Source organism: Rhinichthys klamathensis, unplaced genomic scaffold (genome assembly GCF_029890125.1).
Source record: "Rhinichthys klamathensis goyatoka isolate OS25496 unplaced genomic scaffold, OSU_Roscu_1.1 h1tg000059l_1, whole genome shotgun sequence".
In the NCBI taxonomy this organism is placed as follows: Eukaryota; Metazoa; Chordata; class Actinopteri; order Cypriniformes; family Leuciscidae; genus Rhinichthys; species Rhinichthys klamathensis.
The window spans coordinates 4,220,405-4,236,398 of record NW_026606604.1 but is presented as its reverse complement, the minus strand read 5'-3'; the positions used below and the strand labels follow the sequence as shown (position 1 = coordinate 4,236,398).

The following is a 15,994-nucleotide window of genomic DNA, read 5'->3' as shown; positions in this document are numbered from 1 at the left end:
CCATGGTTTTTCCCATGTTTTTCCACATTGTGGGAGCACTCGCTTGGTTAGAGGGGCGGGTCTTTACAGTATTGGCCAATAGGCATTGAGAATATTCCAACAATGGGTGGGTCCTAGAAGTATTGAGGCAACCACTGGTTTAGAATGGTGGATAGGCAATTAAACTAACCAATCATGACATAGTGATGACTCGCATACACGAGGTATGCATAGGTGTGTAACGGAGTTTGACTTTATTTCGAGTTTGGTTGACTATGGCAACCAAGTCAAACCTTTAGTTGTATAAAATAGCATCAAAAATGTATTTTATGTATTTGTTGCTACCCTAGTCCGTTGTTCTATGACTGAATATAAAATGCGTGTACTTGGAAGAATGTTTTTACACGTTTGCCCTGTTTGTCCAGATGTCAGCGTCATTTAATGTAAGAACTGGACATTTTCTACCGGCTTCCAAGTGGTGCTCACTGCAGAACCAAATGATGTCATGTACTGTGAAGCGATTATGCATTTTAGTAAGGCCCAATATAAATTTCACTTGCTTCTTATTCATTTTATTCCTACAATACAAAAAATAACAGCAGCCAAACAAACAAATATTTTAGTAAGTTTTAGTTCTGATTTGTTGATCTGTAATGCTCACAAGTATTGTATGTGAAGCACAGTTATTATGAAATATTCATATGTATCTTAGTAAAACCCTCTCTAATTGGTCAAGAACGCATGATGTCATAGTCCATACCCTCCAATCGGTCTGTCTAATTCCAGGAAGTGTTGTACAGGGTGTTAAAGCTCCGCAGATAATGGCCAAATATACCTGACCAGAACAGCTGTCATAAAGACTTTTAACTATATTCACTCTCTTCGTTATTACACGAGCTACATCCAGTTTCGTGTCCATCAGCAGTTCATTTGTTGGGATCCTTTGACTGGACAGGATCATCTGAAGCGAGGAGCCGTCCTGGGCGGGTTTGCTGTAAGGTTATGCGTGGACAACAGTGCCACAACACACACACACAAGGTTAACAAGATAGAGACCACGAACATCATAAACTAATACACTGATTGTACATTTATCAATATTTTTTGGCTACATATCTGTGAATATTTATATATGACCCGATAGAAGTAGATTCTGCCTTTCTCTGTCTTGCGTGCTGTCATTGTTTTTGTTCATAGAAAGACATTCAGATCCACCTGTATTGATGTCTGTAGAGTAAATATGAATGAGCATTCAGCGCCAAATGTTTGCTTTTACATGCCGTTTTATGCCCCATGTGAGAATTCGAGAGTGTCATTGTCTTGTGATGCCGTGTCAATGTTAGCCGGTTAGCACAGGCCCCGTTAAAGGCCTCGTTATGCTATATTAATATCATGGGCCATTTAGTGCACTATGAAAGCCATAAATAAGCCACGTGTATAAAGATAATCAGCAAATCAATGCTACGGTGTCGCGAGGCAAAAATGCCTGTTGACTGATTGACGTCAGGCAGTATACCTATTTTTATTTATTTTTTTGTTTAAAGAATATATTTAAAATATAACAAAGATTGTATTTTAAACATTAAGCAGACTGAAAATTATGTCATTCAATTTAAACCAGCTTTTGTTATGTTATTATCATACATCTTAGTGTGCTTTCTGTCATTAACAAAGAGTTCCATGGTATCAGAAATGATCTAATTGTGTTTTTGATCCCCCCTCAGCTAAGATCAGTGTATTTTCTGTGCATGGCCCTTGGTGTGGGAGCACCATGAGTGGGGAGCCGGATGCCTTGGCTGTGGTGAATCAGCTGAGGGACTTAGCTGCTGACCCCCTCAACAGGCGAGTTATTGTTGAAGATCAAGGCTGTTTGCCAGGCCTCATTCTCTTCCTCGACCACCCCAACCCACAAGTCGTCTACTCTGCGCTCTTGGTAAGATCCAGTTTGCAGTCAAGAATTGTGCAGACATTCTTGCCATAGCAACCTGTAAGATGCTTTCTGCCATGTTAGTATAGTGGGTAAGGAACTCTAATGTAATTCCAACGTTATGCTATAATAATCATGAATATTTTGAATAATTTTGGTAGATGTCGATATTCTCTAATAAACAGCAATGTTTTCATAGCAATGTTTCCACATTTCTTGGAAATCTAATGAATAGTTTATTATAGTGTGCAGTAAGCAGTCTCAGTTTCAGATTCAGACATCCCAATATAAAGCATAATGGGTTGCAATTATGATTTTAGAACTCTCTTTTACCTCCAGTCATTTTTAAATGTCCCAGTTGTTGATATCAAGGTATTCATATCAGCCAATGAGATCACTCAAAGCACACCCAGCTGGCCCTGATGCATGACACATGACTGCCACCTATTTGTAACCAATGATAATAATAATAAAAAGGATATGATTGTATACACAATAATAACAACAATAATGATATCATACTGATATAATGGCTTATTGTTAATAATAATAATACATAATAACAATGTTATTTGAGTTAATAATAATAATATTTATATCAATAATAACAATCTGTAACTAATATTGTGGCTTATTATTATTTATAATAATAATAGTATTATTGTTATGTATATAATAATAATTTATTATTAAACTCAAATAAACTTGTACAAATAATAATAATAATTTGTACCTAATATAGCGGTTGCTTTTATTATTAGATATTATAACACTACTATTATTATAATTATGAAAAAATATAAGAACGTAATTATTATTAAACTCAAATAGTCTGACATCAGTTGTTTGATAAAGGCATTCATATCAACCAATCAGATCACTCCATGCCCTCCCAGCTGTCCAAAGACACTTCACAAGACTGCCACCTGCTGTCCAATATTGTCACAAAGCTTAGCCTAACTTCTACAGGAAGTGTTTCCTCCCTTCTTCTGTAAGACAGACAGAGACATCTGGATGATCCATGTTCTCCAGCATGTTTTGAGAATGTTACAGAGCATCAGTGGAAGCAAGAAAAAACCTTTGTTGACAAGTTGACATGGTCAATTTGGTCAAACAAATTTAGTTATTTGATTAGTGACCTAAAAATAGTGCTGAACTAGAAATATTGTCGTCATTGCGTTTTTTTTTAAATCATAAAACTTTATTTCCAGGTTTGAACCCCAGATTTTCCATGTGCCCTCAGAATTTTGTACCCCACACACTCGCACACAGTAAATCTGACCCGAGTAGTCCTGGTGTTGTGTTAATGGATTTGTTCTCACAGCGGTGCCTGGCGGTATGCCTCTGTAATGGCCCTGCGTGACCCTTAATGGCTCTGTGTCCTTCCAGGCGGTGCGCTACCTGGCAGAATGCCACGCCAACAGGGAGAAGATGAAGGGCGAGCTGGGAATGATGCTGAGCCTGCAGAACGTCATGCAGAAGTAAGTCGCTCCCATCATGCTGCCACAAAACATGAAGGCAACATGAGCTCGCTTTGCACTTTCCGCAGAAAACCTCATCCTGCAGCTTTAGTTGAAGTGAATGTGTGAGGTGGGCAGATTTTAAGAGCACGAGAAAGGTCGTACTGTCATAAGCGGATTTGTCTGTTTTGAAACTAAATGGGAGCGATGATGCGATCTTGCTGTTTAAGCGTAATGCGAACTGTCAAGGAACCTGATTTGGTGCACGATTGCATTTGTTTTGCTTGCCATCGGTTGATGTCCAGCAGAGGTCAGTCTAAGAGAGAAAAGAGAAAATCATACCACCATTGACATTGAGTTCATGTTCAGTGCCCATATTCAGAATATTGCTTGATCAATATGGGGGTTTCAATGATCAGTTATTATACATTTACCAGTTATCAGTTATTATACTGGCAAGAAAGGGAAATATTATCATAACTCAGGGTTCAACTGTAAGGATGGCCAGTGTGAGAGTTTAGTTTAGTTGACATCATTGTGACTTGCTCTATCCAGGCCAGTGTTGCATTTTCTGTACTTCTTACACTTATCAATTATGCAAAAGAATAAATAAATTGTGTCCATTGCAAACTTATGTATTTTTTTTTGTTGTTGAAATTTTGAGAATAAGGAAGCCACAATTGTCTTCCAAATATATTTATGATTTTATATTTAGTTACATTATAGCTGTCAATAAAAACCTTTCACAGTTGTTGTTTTTTTTAATATAAGGTTCAGCCTGGTAAAGTTAAAGTTTTTTGTTTGTTTTACCTTTTTGTCTCTAAAAAATTTAGTATTTGCTACTTTTATATTATTATTACAAGTATACTTTTTTAAAAGAAGTCTCTTATGCTCGTTTGATAAAAAATGCAGTAAAACAGTAATATTTTGAAATATTTTATAGATTTTTTTTTTTAAATTAATAATACATTTTAAAATGTTATTTTTTTCCTGTGATGCCAAAGCTGTATTTTCAGCATCATTACTCCAGTCTTCAGTGTCACATGATCCTTCAGAAATAATATGCTGATTTGGTGCAGATTTTTTTTTTTCAGGATTATTTGTTGAATAGAAAGTGTGTGTTTGTACATTGTATGTATATATTATATGTGATGTAACAGGGCCAGTGAAAAATGTAAAAAGTGGCAAGGCAAATCTGATCTAGTAAAGAAAAAAAAATCTGTATTGTTGAGCCTTTGTTAGATTATGCTTTGAGAAATCAGGGTTTCTTTTACCTCACATGTCAAACAATACTAAAGTATATGCCAGCTGATGCTTTAAATATTCATTCAACTGCATGTTTTTTACACCCCAAGGCTAACTATAGAGGCGCAATATCCAAGTATATGTATATATACACTGCAGTTCGGGCTTATTTCGAGTGCGAAAGTCTGCAGGCTTTTAGACGGCGAGTGCCTTCTGTTTACATGGAGCCTCACAGACAGAAGTGCCGATGGTTGGCAGAGAGCTGCCTATCCTTCTCTCAGGGCGACTCCCTGCCCGCCCCCTTCCATTCACCAGTCACTTCAGTTAGCACAGATGCCATCAAGGAGTGCCCTGCAGTTCCACAAGCTGCCCGTCACTATTTCCGGCACAACGACTTTGGGTAGAGGTTGTGTATCGCCCCAGTCTGTGAAATTTTATGGCTAGAGGAAGTGAAGAAATCCTTCATCACCCCTGATGAGACGACAGAGCTCAGAAGTAACCTATGCTAATGCTTGTATTTGTTTTCATGAGGAACATTCAGTGTTTTCTGACTTTTTTTTTTGTAATTTCCAAGACCTATATGTGAATGTGCTGTTATTGGCTGCAGAAGTTGATAAACAATTTGCTTTCGACGGAGGATATAGATGCCGTCAGCATTCCCTCAGGTGTACATGGGAAGCTTGGAGGTCTGGCAGCTCAGATATGCCAGTGAGCAGATGCCCGTTCCTGTAACTCTGCATGAATGATGGCAGAGTTGCATCTCCCCCATTAGCGCCTGTAGGGCAAATCAAGATTCTGATGTCATGCCTGATCTAAAATGATGTCAATGAACTGCTGTTTTTTTTTAACCTCATTAAATGAACAGGTCACTTGACTATAGTTAGCCACCAAGAAATAGACTGGCTAAATAGAAAATGTTAATAACTTTCCATTTGTTTTCATTCTTGTTCTGTATTTAAGGCCTTTTTGTCCCCCAATCCATAGGGGAGAGGGGGGTAAGATGCACCAAGGGGTAACCTCAGTGTGCATCATTTTTGTGACAGTATATTTAGCAAGGGGCAATCATCTAAAACTGCCTATGGATGAGAGATCCACATGAGAATATTAGGCATTTTTACGACATAATGTTTTTTTTAGCAAATTTATCCGTTTAGTTAATCTAGAATTTAACCCTTTTTTCTAAAAATGTAAAACTAAATGTTCTGAATATTAAAGTTTTATGTATGCTTTAAAAATTCTGCAGCACAATAAGACTATTATAATATAAGAGTAATACAAATATTATTGTTGTAGTTGCATTATTTTTGCATAAACATTTTTTTCCAGATTTTATTTGAAATGTAACTCGTTCACATATATACAGCTGTTTGTGTCATAATACCTAACTTGTTTTATTATTATTTAATATTTTATTATGTTTCTCTGACCTTGTTATAGACAATTTCAGTTGATGACAGACATCCTTTTATCCTATTAATTTTACATTTAAATTTACATTGCCTAATGGGCAAATTTGCAGCTTTTCCCACTCCCTATTATTATTGTTATTTATTTATTTTCTCTAGAGTACTACTTGTGTACAGTATATTTTCTATTTAGGCTTTTCATTATATGAGGCATCAATCTCTTAATTTTCAAGTGTACTTTACATTCAATATGCTATTATACTTAGTTGTGATATTAAACCAAACGGAATGCACGGCTCTAGATGAATCACAGTGTTGTTTCAGTATTAAAGGTTAGTTTGTTCAAGCTCTTTTCTGAAGCCCTCATGTGTGCAGATTACCCCCCGCACAGATCTATGTCGTGTCCCCTTGTCTGCCGGAGTGGTGACCTTTTCAAATATCAGCACAGACAAGCACTGAATTGTACAATACATGCTCTTTTAAAAAGACTAGACGAGCATATTTGCTCAATTATTTCTTTGTTCATCGAAAGTGTTCATCTGTTGTGAATCCTACTGTGAACTGTGATGTGTTTGTCTAGGAGCACGTCGCCAGGCGAGACGAAGCTGCTAGCCTCTGAGATCTACGAGATCCTGCAGAACTCCAGCAGTGCGGAGGCCGAACAGGCGGGAGCGTCCGCCTCGTGCCGAAGAAAAGCTCAGTTTTTCCTGGGCGGCACGAACAAGCGGGCCAAAACGGTGGTGCTTCAGATCGACGGGCTTGATGATTCGGTAACTGCAATCAAACAACTTGTGCTGTAACCCGTTTAATCGCAGTGTATGGAGATTCAGATATTTGCACAATTTGACACACTGTATCTGTTTATGTCAGACTCGGAGGAGTCTGTGTGAAGAGGCACTGCTAAAGATCAAAGGAGTCATCAGCTTTACCTTCCAAATGGCTGTGAAGAGATGCGTGGTGAGGATCCGTTCGGACCTGAAGGCCGAGGTGAGATCACAATCTAGCAGAAACAATATGACCGTTTATAGACTAAAAATGAAATTAGTGTTGCCTTGATTGAGTATATTGTTTGTTTTTATTCCAACCAAAAATTGGTTAGATGTAGGGTTGCCAGATTGGGCGTTTTTGCAATCTATTTTGCGGGCAAAAATGAGTTTGGGCGGGTGGATAAAAATTGGGCTGGTTTCGGATCAGTTCGGCGGGTTTTTGTAGCCGAAACATCGGCACTTCAGATTCTTCTTTCGGCGACCCTCTGTTCAGCAGGCAGTAGTCTCACTTACACACACACACATACACACACACACACTACAGCTCTGGCTGATGTGCCCTCTAAACTCACAATAGACACTCCCTCCCACTACCTTCGGTGTACTTTTGCATCCATTCCTTATTCCTTTTTTAACTAAAATCATGCTTTCATCTTTATTCGTTTTTAGACTGGTGAAACCATATTCACATACAGACTTATTTTCCTTATATACAATGCTTAGATATTTAATTGAAAATCAAATAAGTGACATAAAACTTTTCCGTTTTACGAAATTTTATTTCTCAATTGGCTGCATGGATACCATTATGTTTAAACTTTATTTTTCAAAATTGATAATTTTTTTAAATTTTCTAAAAAACGACATTTACTTGTATCTTTAATGTCAATTTTTAAAAGGAAAAAGCTCAGTAGCCTATAATATAAAAAGCAATAAAAGACTTCAAGCCTAAAACAAAAACAATTCAAAAACTTTAAATGTTAGGTTATATAAAAATAAAACATTAATACATTATTTTATGATAAACATATTACTGTCTTAAGTGAACTCATTTATAGTTATAAACGCAAATAATCAATGTTGTTATTATTATTATTAGCCTACATTTTGGCTAGAAGATGCTTTTATCCAAAAAAGGAACAAAGCAATTTGTCAAATGTCAGTCATAATAGCCTACTGGTTAGACGATAATAATACAGGGAGGGCTAAGATTATTACAAATGAACACAAGTTTTGACGCATATCCAAGCAAGTGTTTGTGCGGAGTGTGGAGCGCGCTTGCTGCGCGGCACGGATGCGCGGCACGGATGCGCGGGCGCGAACAATATTTCACAATATGACTGTTTTTACTGTATGTCACATAACAAATAAATGCAGCCTTGGTGAGCATAAGTGACTTTTAAAAAATATAGTATATTTTAATACATTTAAAATGCCAGGTTGGGACGTCTGTGAAAATGTTTGACTGGTGATGTAAAAAAGAATAATAAATCAATTGAACCAGTTCACTGAAACCAACAGTTCGAAGGAAATGATTCTGAAGAAACAAATCACTCTTTATGGATGCTGTTAGAAAACCCATTTCAGCATTCTCATGCAATTATTTTCATTCCCCAGGCCTTGGGAACTGCTATAGCTTCAACCAAAGTCATGAAGGCACAGCAGGTAATGAGGGGGGAAGACGGATCGGAGGTGAGTGAATCAAACAAACACATCTAAAAATGGATAGTTGAACCAAATATGAGTCTTCATGTCACTTTTTGGGGCTTAGACAGCCTCCGTTATTATATACTTTCCTTTTTCTGGAAGAAAAAAATCATCTTGAAAATTGATCTCCTTATGCATTCCATGTAAAATCAAATGAGTTTCGAATGACACGAGAGAGAAAATATAACAGTGTTGAGGTTAGGATGAGCTATCCCTTTCTCAAGCTGTGTTAAGTTTTGTTGACTACCTCTACCTGAGGATGTTAGCTGATGCTGTCGCGGCTGCGTCTGTCCTCAAAACCGTGAGAAAGCCGAGGGTAATGCAGTTTGTCATGTGGAGCTGGTGCTGTCTATCTGATAGGGTGAACCCTGCTATTCCTCCCCTTCAGAAGAGTTACTCATTTTCCCCTCATCACATGATCACTCAGGATGTCCCTCTCCCCCTGAAACCTTGCGTCAGAGGGCCCTGGAGACACACACACACACACTCTCTTGCATGCAGTGTGTGGTCATTAAAGAAAGATGTGTCCTCTCTGGTTGAATTGGAAGGGCGATCTCTACCTGCAGCGGCACAGTCATGACCTCCGGTGGCTGTCAGCCCTGCGGTCTGGAACACTGCTTTACCACACACTTCCTTTAACAACCAGCAGGTGGCGCAGTTGATTGAGATATCGACTTGTAGATCAAACTTTTTCTGCTTGAACACGCACAAAGAGAAAGCTACATAGTAATTAGGGCTAGAGTGAAATAACTAAAAATAAAATGTCTTAACCTTTTGAACCTTATGATGATATTAAATAATGGTAATAATAATGGTTTAAATAATGGTAATAATTTTGACCAAACAGCCATTCTTTAGTAGATTCCAAATGTTAAAAGACCCCCTGTGGTGAAAGTCAAGCTTTTAATGTTGTTTATATGTTTTTAATATAATTTAAGACTAACCATGTGCAAATTCATAAGTAACACCATTGCTGGGTATTTCTCCTTAAAACTACAGTGAAAAAAAGACAGGCCCTGTCCCAAATGGCACACTCCGGACTTGTGGACTTCCTCAGAGTCCACACTTCGGTGACGTCATGTAGTGCAGACCTATAGGGCCCTTAGCGCGAGTCCGCGAGGGCGCATTGAGAGGTATTTTTGGGACAGACTCGATTGTCACGCCGGAAACAGGAAGACTGTCTGATTGTTGTTATGGACAGGAAGAGCTACAGGTTCGGGGAAATATGCTGCCTATTGTTGTTGTGTTTACATATGACTCAGTAAAGCCCTGACATTCTGTTCTATTTATTTAATGAATCATAATGCGAACGTATTATTCAGCTCGCTATTATTAGCCTATGTTTGAGACATCAACCACTGGTCGATGATCATAATGTTTGTATAAACTTGTCATAAAAACCATAATGATAATTACACTTAAATATTTTCTTGTCAGCCATGTTAACAATTGTCCGTGAGCGAAATCTCCTCCCATCCGTTGTCTGATTGGCCTTTCGCAAGGATTCCTGGGTAGTTAAAGTGCGTGCAGCCTGCATCTATGCGGGGTTCGCGGAAGACCGCTTCAAGGGTACAAAGGGGGCGCTGCTGAGCACACTTCAGAGCGTTAAAATGCTAAATGGGACGGCCTACGGACTCGTAGACTCGGCGAGCACGCGCAATTTAAGTCCACGAGACCGAAAGTCCACATGAAGTGCGCCATTTGGGACAGGGCCACAGTCTCAAAAACGCAGTTTGAAATCGCCCTTGTTCTCTACCTCACAAATATGTTGTAACCAATCCCGTCATGAGGGGGGCGGGCTTTAGCATATCATTAACTGCTGCTAAGTAGGGAAGTCTCGAGAAGCCAGATTATCTCATTATATTTTTTGTTGATATGAAAAATTGGAAACATTTAGCAATATAGCTATTCTATTCGAGTGAATCGTGTATATGATGTATATTACGATGTTATGATGAACTATGCCTTTCTCCACTGACGTTCTTAGTTGTTCAAAGCGTTTCTGAGGATACTGATTGTTAGAAGGCAGCTGACTTGACTGTGAGGTGGCGAATGTGAACATGGTTTGTGTGTAACATTTGTTACATAACGTCGTCAAGTAAAAGGTTAATCATGAATTACCGTTATGTGTCCGACATGTTAGAGAGCGATACATGAAACACATCACCATTTCTGATACATCGACTTGTAGACAAGCCTGTATAATTCACTCTTCCACTGAATTAAACCAGTATTTCCACTTGCCATTGTGCAGCGTTTACTACAGTAAAGTTAACCGAGTGGATCGGGTATTCTGAGCTGGTGTGAGTGAGTGGAGGCGGGGACTAATTTGCGTATTCATGGGTCTGCGTGTACTAAATGAGTTACATTTAAGCTATTTTAAGGGATGAATTTTTTTCACTGGAATGTTTTTTAAATATGTAATTTTGGTTATCAAAGATGAGTTTTAAGGGATAAAATTGACCACTTAGAAGTAAAATATTGTTAGGTTTTCTACACAGTTTTTCACAAAATTTAAAGAACCGTATGTAATGATAACATTATTATGATGGTTATCCATAATATTATTATTATTGTCTTATCATGTGCACCAATATTTTTTGTATTTAAACATTTGAATACATTAAAAATGCCATGAGGGCTTTTTTGAATATTTGAGTGATTCAAAATAAGTAGTTGAATCAATGTTTTTAACCAATGCAATTTAATAGTTGACTCAAAGAATTGACTCCCAACTCTATAGGTATTTTAATGAGGATATAAAAAACCCTGTTTAATTGCTTTACAAGAGTTATTTTTTATTTTTTAATGCATTCCATATTGAGAAGTTGGGGAAGAGTGTACCTTTTTTGTATAAACACTACTATTCAAAAGTTTGGGATCAGTCTCTTCTCCTCAAGTCTACATTTATTTGCTTAATATAAGAAAATATTCTTAATATTTTCTTAATATATTAGTATTAACCTCATATATCTCATATATCTATATATTTTAAGGTCTAATTTATTCCTGTAATGGCAAAGCTGATTTTTCAGCAGCCACATGATCCTTCAGAAATAAATCTAATATGCTGATTTGGTGCTCAAGAATAAGTTCTACTTATTGTTATTATCATTATTATTATTATATTGCTTACTATTTTTGTGGAAACTGATGCATTTTCAGGATTACTAGATGAATGGAAAGAAGAAAAAAAATGCATCCTTGCTGAATAAATGTGTACCGGTATATAAAGAAAATCTTTTGAATTGTCGTGTATCTTAATGTTATATAACCTACAAATTTTTGAATATTTGTATAATATTTTGTATTTCAGTATTTGCTCTGCTCTAATAGTTTGTTATATAAGAAAAACGTTTACTCAGATGGTTAGCCGTCTGTTTTGTTGTTTTGCCTAATTTATTTGCTTGTTTTTTTTGTTGCTTGCATATTTAATTCCATTTTGTATTGCTTGCTAGCTTAGCAATTAAAACAAAATGGGTCATTCTTCCCATCATTCTCTTTTCCCTCTCATCCAGATTGTAATCCCATTCCAAGAGGACTCGGACGTGGTGGTCGAGCAGAACATGAATTTGCCGGATTATCTGCCCGAGGACGAGAGCCCGTCTCAGGAGCAGCACAAGGCTGTGACGCGACTGGGCTCGGTGCAAGATGGCGTGACCTGGCTAAGCACGGCCGCCAACTTCCTGTCCCGCTCATTTTACTGGTGACCCGACGACTCCCCGCATGCTCCGCCTCTTTACAGCCTGCAGACTGCTGAGCGCATCTCACAATAAACTTATAACCGTGTTCCAACTTTATAAAAACACCATGACAGGCGGCTGTAAATGGTACGCGATCCAACCTGTTTCCGAAACTCACGTTAACGCTGCATACGCACCACACAAGACACTAAAACCTGAGAGCAACCGGGAGAAGTTCACAGAAAGAGTTTTGTGTGTATCTGCTCTCTCTTACTCACTTTTTTTTTTTTTTTTTTTTTTTGGTTGGGAGAAGGTTTTCGAACGATTCGCCCCAGATCCTCTTTGCGGGTTCGTGTCTGTTGAGACTAAACAACGGCCCGGGGTTTCGCTGAGTGGGTCGTACCTTGAGGTTTTCTACATTTCTATGAATTTGGGTGTTTTCTGATGTGTTCTAACCCTTCATCTCAGCTTTCTTGTACATTTTAAACAACTACTTTTTTTTCCAATTATTTAATAATCCTAATGTTATTATTTGTCAGCACTTTTCAAAGCATGCTGTATTTTTGATGCCTTTTTTTGAACCCCTTTCCTTCTGTGTGTGCCTCGACTACGTAGCTTGTTGATGTGATTCATTTTCACGGTTTTAAATCCTCTTTTTGCTTCGGCTGAACTTCTAAAGCCTTCTCAAGACATGATTATTATTATTTTTTTTATTTTTTTTTAGGTTTGAATTTGAAATACGCAGTGATGGTTCCTGATTTCACATGATACATCATTAAAACACCAGCACTGGTTGGTGTGCAGTAATAATAATTAACGGTTTAATGTCTCCAGTAAAGGGAAGTCACCACGAATTGGCTGTTACTATGTGTGTAATACTAACCTTTTTTTGTGTGTTGTTTGTTACAGCATGTGCCAAACACCAGATAACCTTTGTTACACTACTAAAATATGTTGTAAAGTAGCTCTGACCCTTTAGGAACTGATACTCTAAGGTTGTCTTTTTTTTTCTTTTTCTTTTTTACCTTTTAAGCGTCAATACAGTTTTCCATTATGCCATTCTGACCATTTATAAATGTTTTTTTTTTTCTGTGTATTTCTAAATACCTTAAATCTGAATGTTTTTTTCAGGGCATACACATGATCATTTCAGTGTGGGTTCACCTGCTAGCCAAATGCATGATCCGGTCAAATCTGACGGGATATATGTGCCTGTCACCTCTGCATGACCATCACCCCTCGCCCCTTTCTCTGAGATTTCCCTGACCTATGGTGTCTTTTAACAGTTTAGACGATCGACTGACCTCGCATATCGCATTTAGGATGTGTGTACATTCTCCCGCAACTGATGGTCTAGTGTACGTCACCATTGCGTTCCGTTTAGGGTGTTTCCAAAAGGAGACTCGCATCGATATCAAAATGAGTCTACACAAACCAATACATGCCCTTTTCTAAATGTAACTTGTTCTATTGAAATCGATTTCATTTTTCACCTTATTATGCTGGAAAACTTTGGTTGTTGTGAAGCATCAGTGTTTGCACACTTTTGTATTTTTTCCTAATTTGACAATTTAATCAGCAGCGCTTTAAGAGACTTGTTTTTTAACTCGTATCATGTCTGTTCACATTAAGGATTTGTTATAAGCAGCGTTAGTGTACAGCATTGAATCTCCACACACAGTGGCGTGCTTCTAGTTGGGTGCAAGATGAGAGAGAGGCCATCAGTGTTATATTTATGAACAAAGTCCAAATTGAAATGAGGTTTGCATTTTCTGTACTTTTTATTTCCCTCCTCTTGTACTGTACATCATCATCCTTCCTTAGGCTACTGTTCACTGTTATTCCAGGAACGCAGAACCAGAGCCCATGGCAGACAGTAGATTTTAGTAGCTTCTCATACATGGCATATTCGCTGTTATATACAAAGAGTTTTAGGACACAGAATTCTTGGCTGTTCACAGTAATGACAAGGATTATTAAATAGATAAAATAAATTTGGTTTGTTGTGTTTTGTTTTCACTGTAAATTGCATTTCATTAGGTTTGGTGACACCAATTTGTTACTATCAACTTGCTTGCTGTTTTTTTCTTTTTCTTTTCTTTTTGATAAAAGCTTGGATGCTCACGGACACCAAGAAGCGCCTGAGAATCTGATAATTGAGTCAGTTTTCTGTGAAAGCTGCTTACCGGTAGGGATGTCCCGATCCGATACTCAGGATCGGTATCGCTCCGATACTGCCATTTTTGCGGGATCGGGTATCGATCTGACATCGATCAGACGAGGCCGATCCAAATCCGATATTGTGGTATTATGTGTTATTGTTAAGCCCCACAAAATGCACAAAAACATTCTAAAGTACCATAACGTTTTCGTGCACTCTATTATAAGTGTACTGAAGCTATTATGTGAGATATAAATTAATATTTAAGTAATTAAATTCAAGATCACGTAAATTTTTCCCTCTCGCGGCTGTCAGTCATTCTCCATTCAGCATTCAAACAGCGCGTCGCGTTCGGTTGCAGTCAATGATGAAACTATCTTCAAGATGATTCAATGTTAATACTATTATACTTGATCTGTAAGATAAAGGTCTATGTTTTCGCATAAAACAACTTTATCTTGCTGGACTTTATTGCTGTAACTCAATCGTGTTACCCTCTACCGGGTGTCGGACGCTGTCAGTTTGATCACAACACTAGAGTCAGAGCACTATAATTGTTCTTCACGCGCACAGTAACTGAAATTTAAAACTGTTAAAAGAAAAGGCTCAATAAACGATTGCATAGATAGATACTGTATAATACACTGTCCATCAATATGTATCTCCGTTGTGCTTTGAACTTTTCAAAGCGGACTCGACGCGCTGCGTGCTGGAACTCCACGTGGCTTCAAGCGCATCATTCTCCGCTCGGGATGCGCATAAGCGCTTTGTGCCGCACTGTATTGGAGCCTTTCATATCATAATGCATTGACGCAATTAAAGCTTATTAACATTAATAATTATTAATGTTGCTGCCTCATTAAATAGCTGTGCAATACACTTAAAACATCTCAATTTTATAGCAGATTTAGCTATATCTAAAATAATTATCTTTTTCATTTTTGTTATCTTGTTTTTCATGAATGTATTTTACAACAATAAAAAGAGCAATGTGTATTATCCACTAATCTAGTTTATAATAGCATTTTTGTCATAGATTATGATCATATATTTTGGGGATTTGTTGTTTATCTTTATAATGAAGCTGTCTGTATTAAGTAGATTGTGTTTAACACACACAAGAGTGATAATCAGTTTAACACACAGTTATAGAAATTCTAATTGATTTAAAAAACAAAAACTGTACTGGTATTTACAATGTAGAATGCTGCTGTTTAAATTGTTTTAACTTTAAACCTGTTGGTAGCTAGCTAGCTTTAAGTACTGAAGTACCTGTATTTTCTTTCATTTATATATTTCTTTATTTTTTTGTAGTGTTTGAATAAAGGGTGGCAATATTTCATAATCAACTGTTGTTGTGGACTATATAGGAGGTATATTTTAGGTGGCTAATTGAGAAAATTGCTATATTTTTTATTAGTTTAAGAATAAAATAAAAATATCGGATTAATATCGGTATCGGCAAAAGCCAAAGCTGCGGCATCGGTATCGGTATCGGAAGTGAAAAAGTGGTATCGGGACATCCCTACTTACCGTGAATTACTACTACTATGGCTTTAAAGGTTTCAAATGTTGATTTACCATAGCAAATAATTTTGACTCATGCCTCAGTTTGTAGAGACCAATTGCTTTTACAGTAATGGGGCAAGGCATTTTAGA

General features: G+C 37.4%; 1 protein-coding gene and 1 long non-coding RNA gene across 2 annotated transcripts; one reads left to right on the top strand and one right to left on the bottom strand.

Annotated features, from left to right (window-relative positions):
- Positions 1 to 741: 741 nt before the first annotated feature.
- On the top strand, positions 742 to 12,492 carry armc1 (armadillo repeat containing 1). Its single transcript, XM_056249049.1, has 7 exons — positions 742 to 973; positions 1,704 to 1,912; positions 3,296 to 3,387; positions 6,598 to 6,787; positions 6,888 to 7,004; positions 8,402 to 8,476; positions 12,010 to 12,492. The coding sequence occupies exons 2-7, from the start codon at positions 1,751 to 1,753 to the stop codon at positions 12,199 to 12,201; spliced, it is 828 nt and encodes a 275-aa protein (XP_056105024.1). The 5' UTR covers positions 742 to 973; positions 1,704 to 1,750; the 3' UTR covers positions 12,202 to 12,492.
- On the bottom strand, positions 12,440 to 13,308 carry LOC130083961 (uncharacterized). The gene is made up of 2 exons (XR_008806883.1): positions 13,200 to 13,308; positions 12,440 to 13,156 (listed from the first exon to the last, which is right to left on the bottom strand). It is a non-coding gene; the product is annotated as an uncharacterized LOC130083961 (long non-coding RNA).
- Positions 13,309 to 15,994: the final 2,686 nt, after the last annotated feature.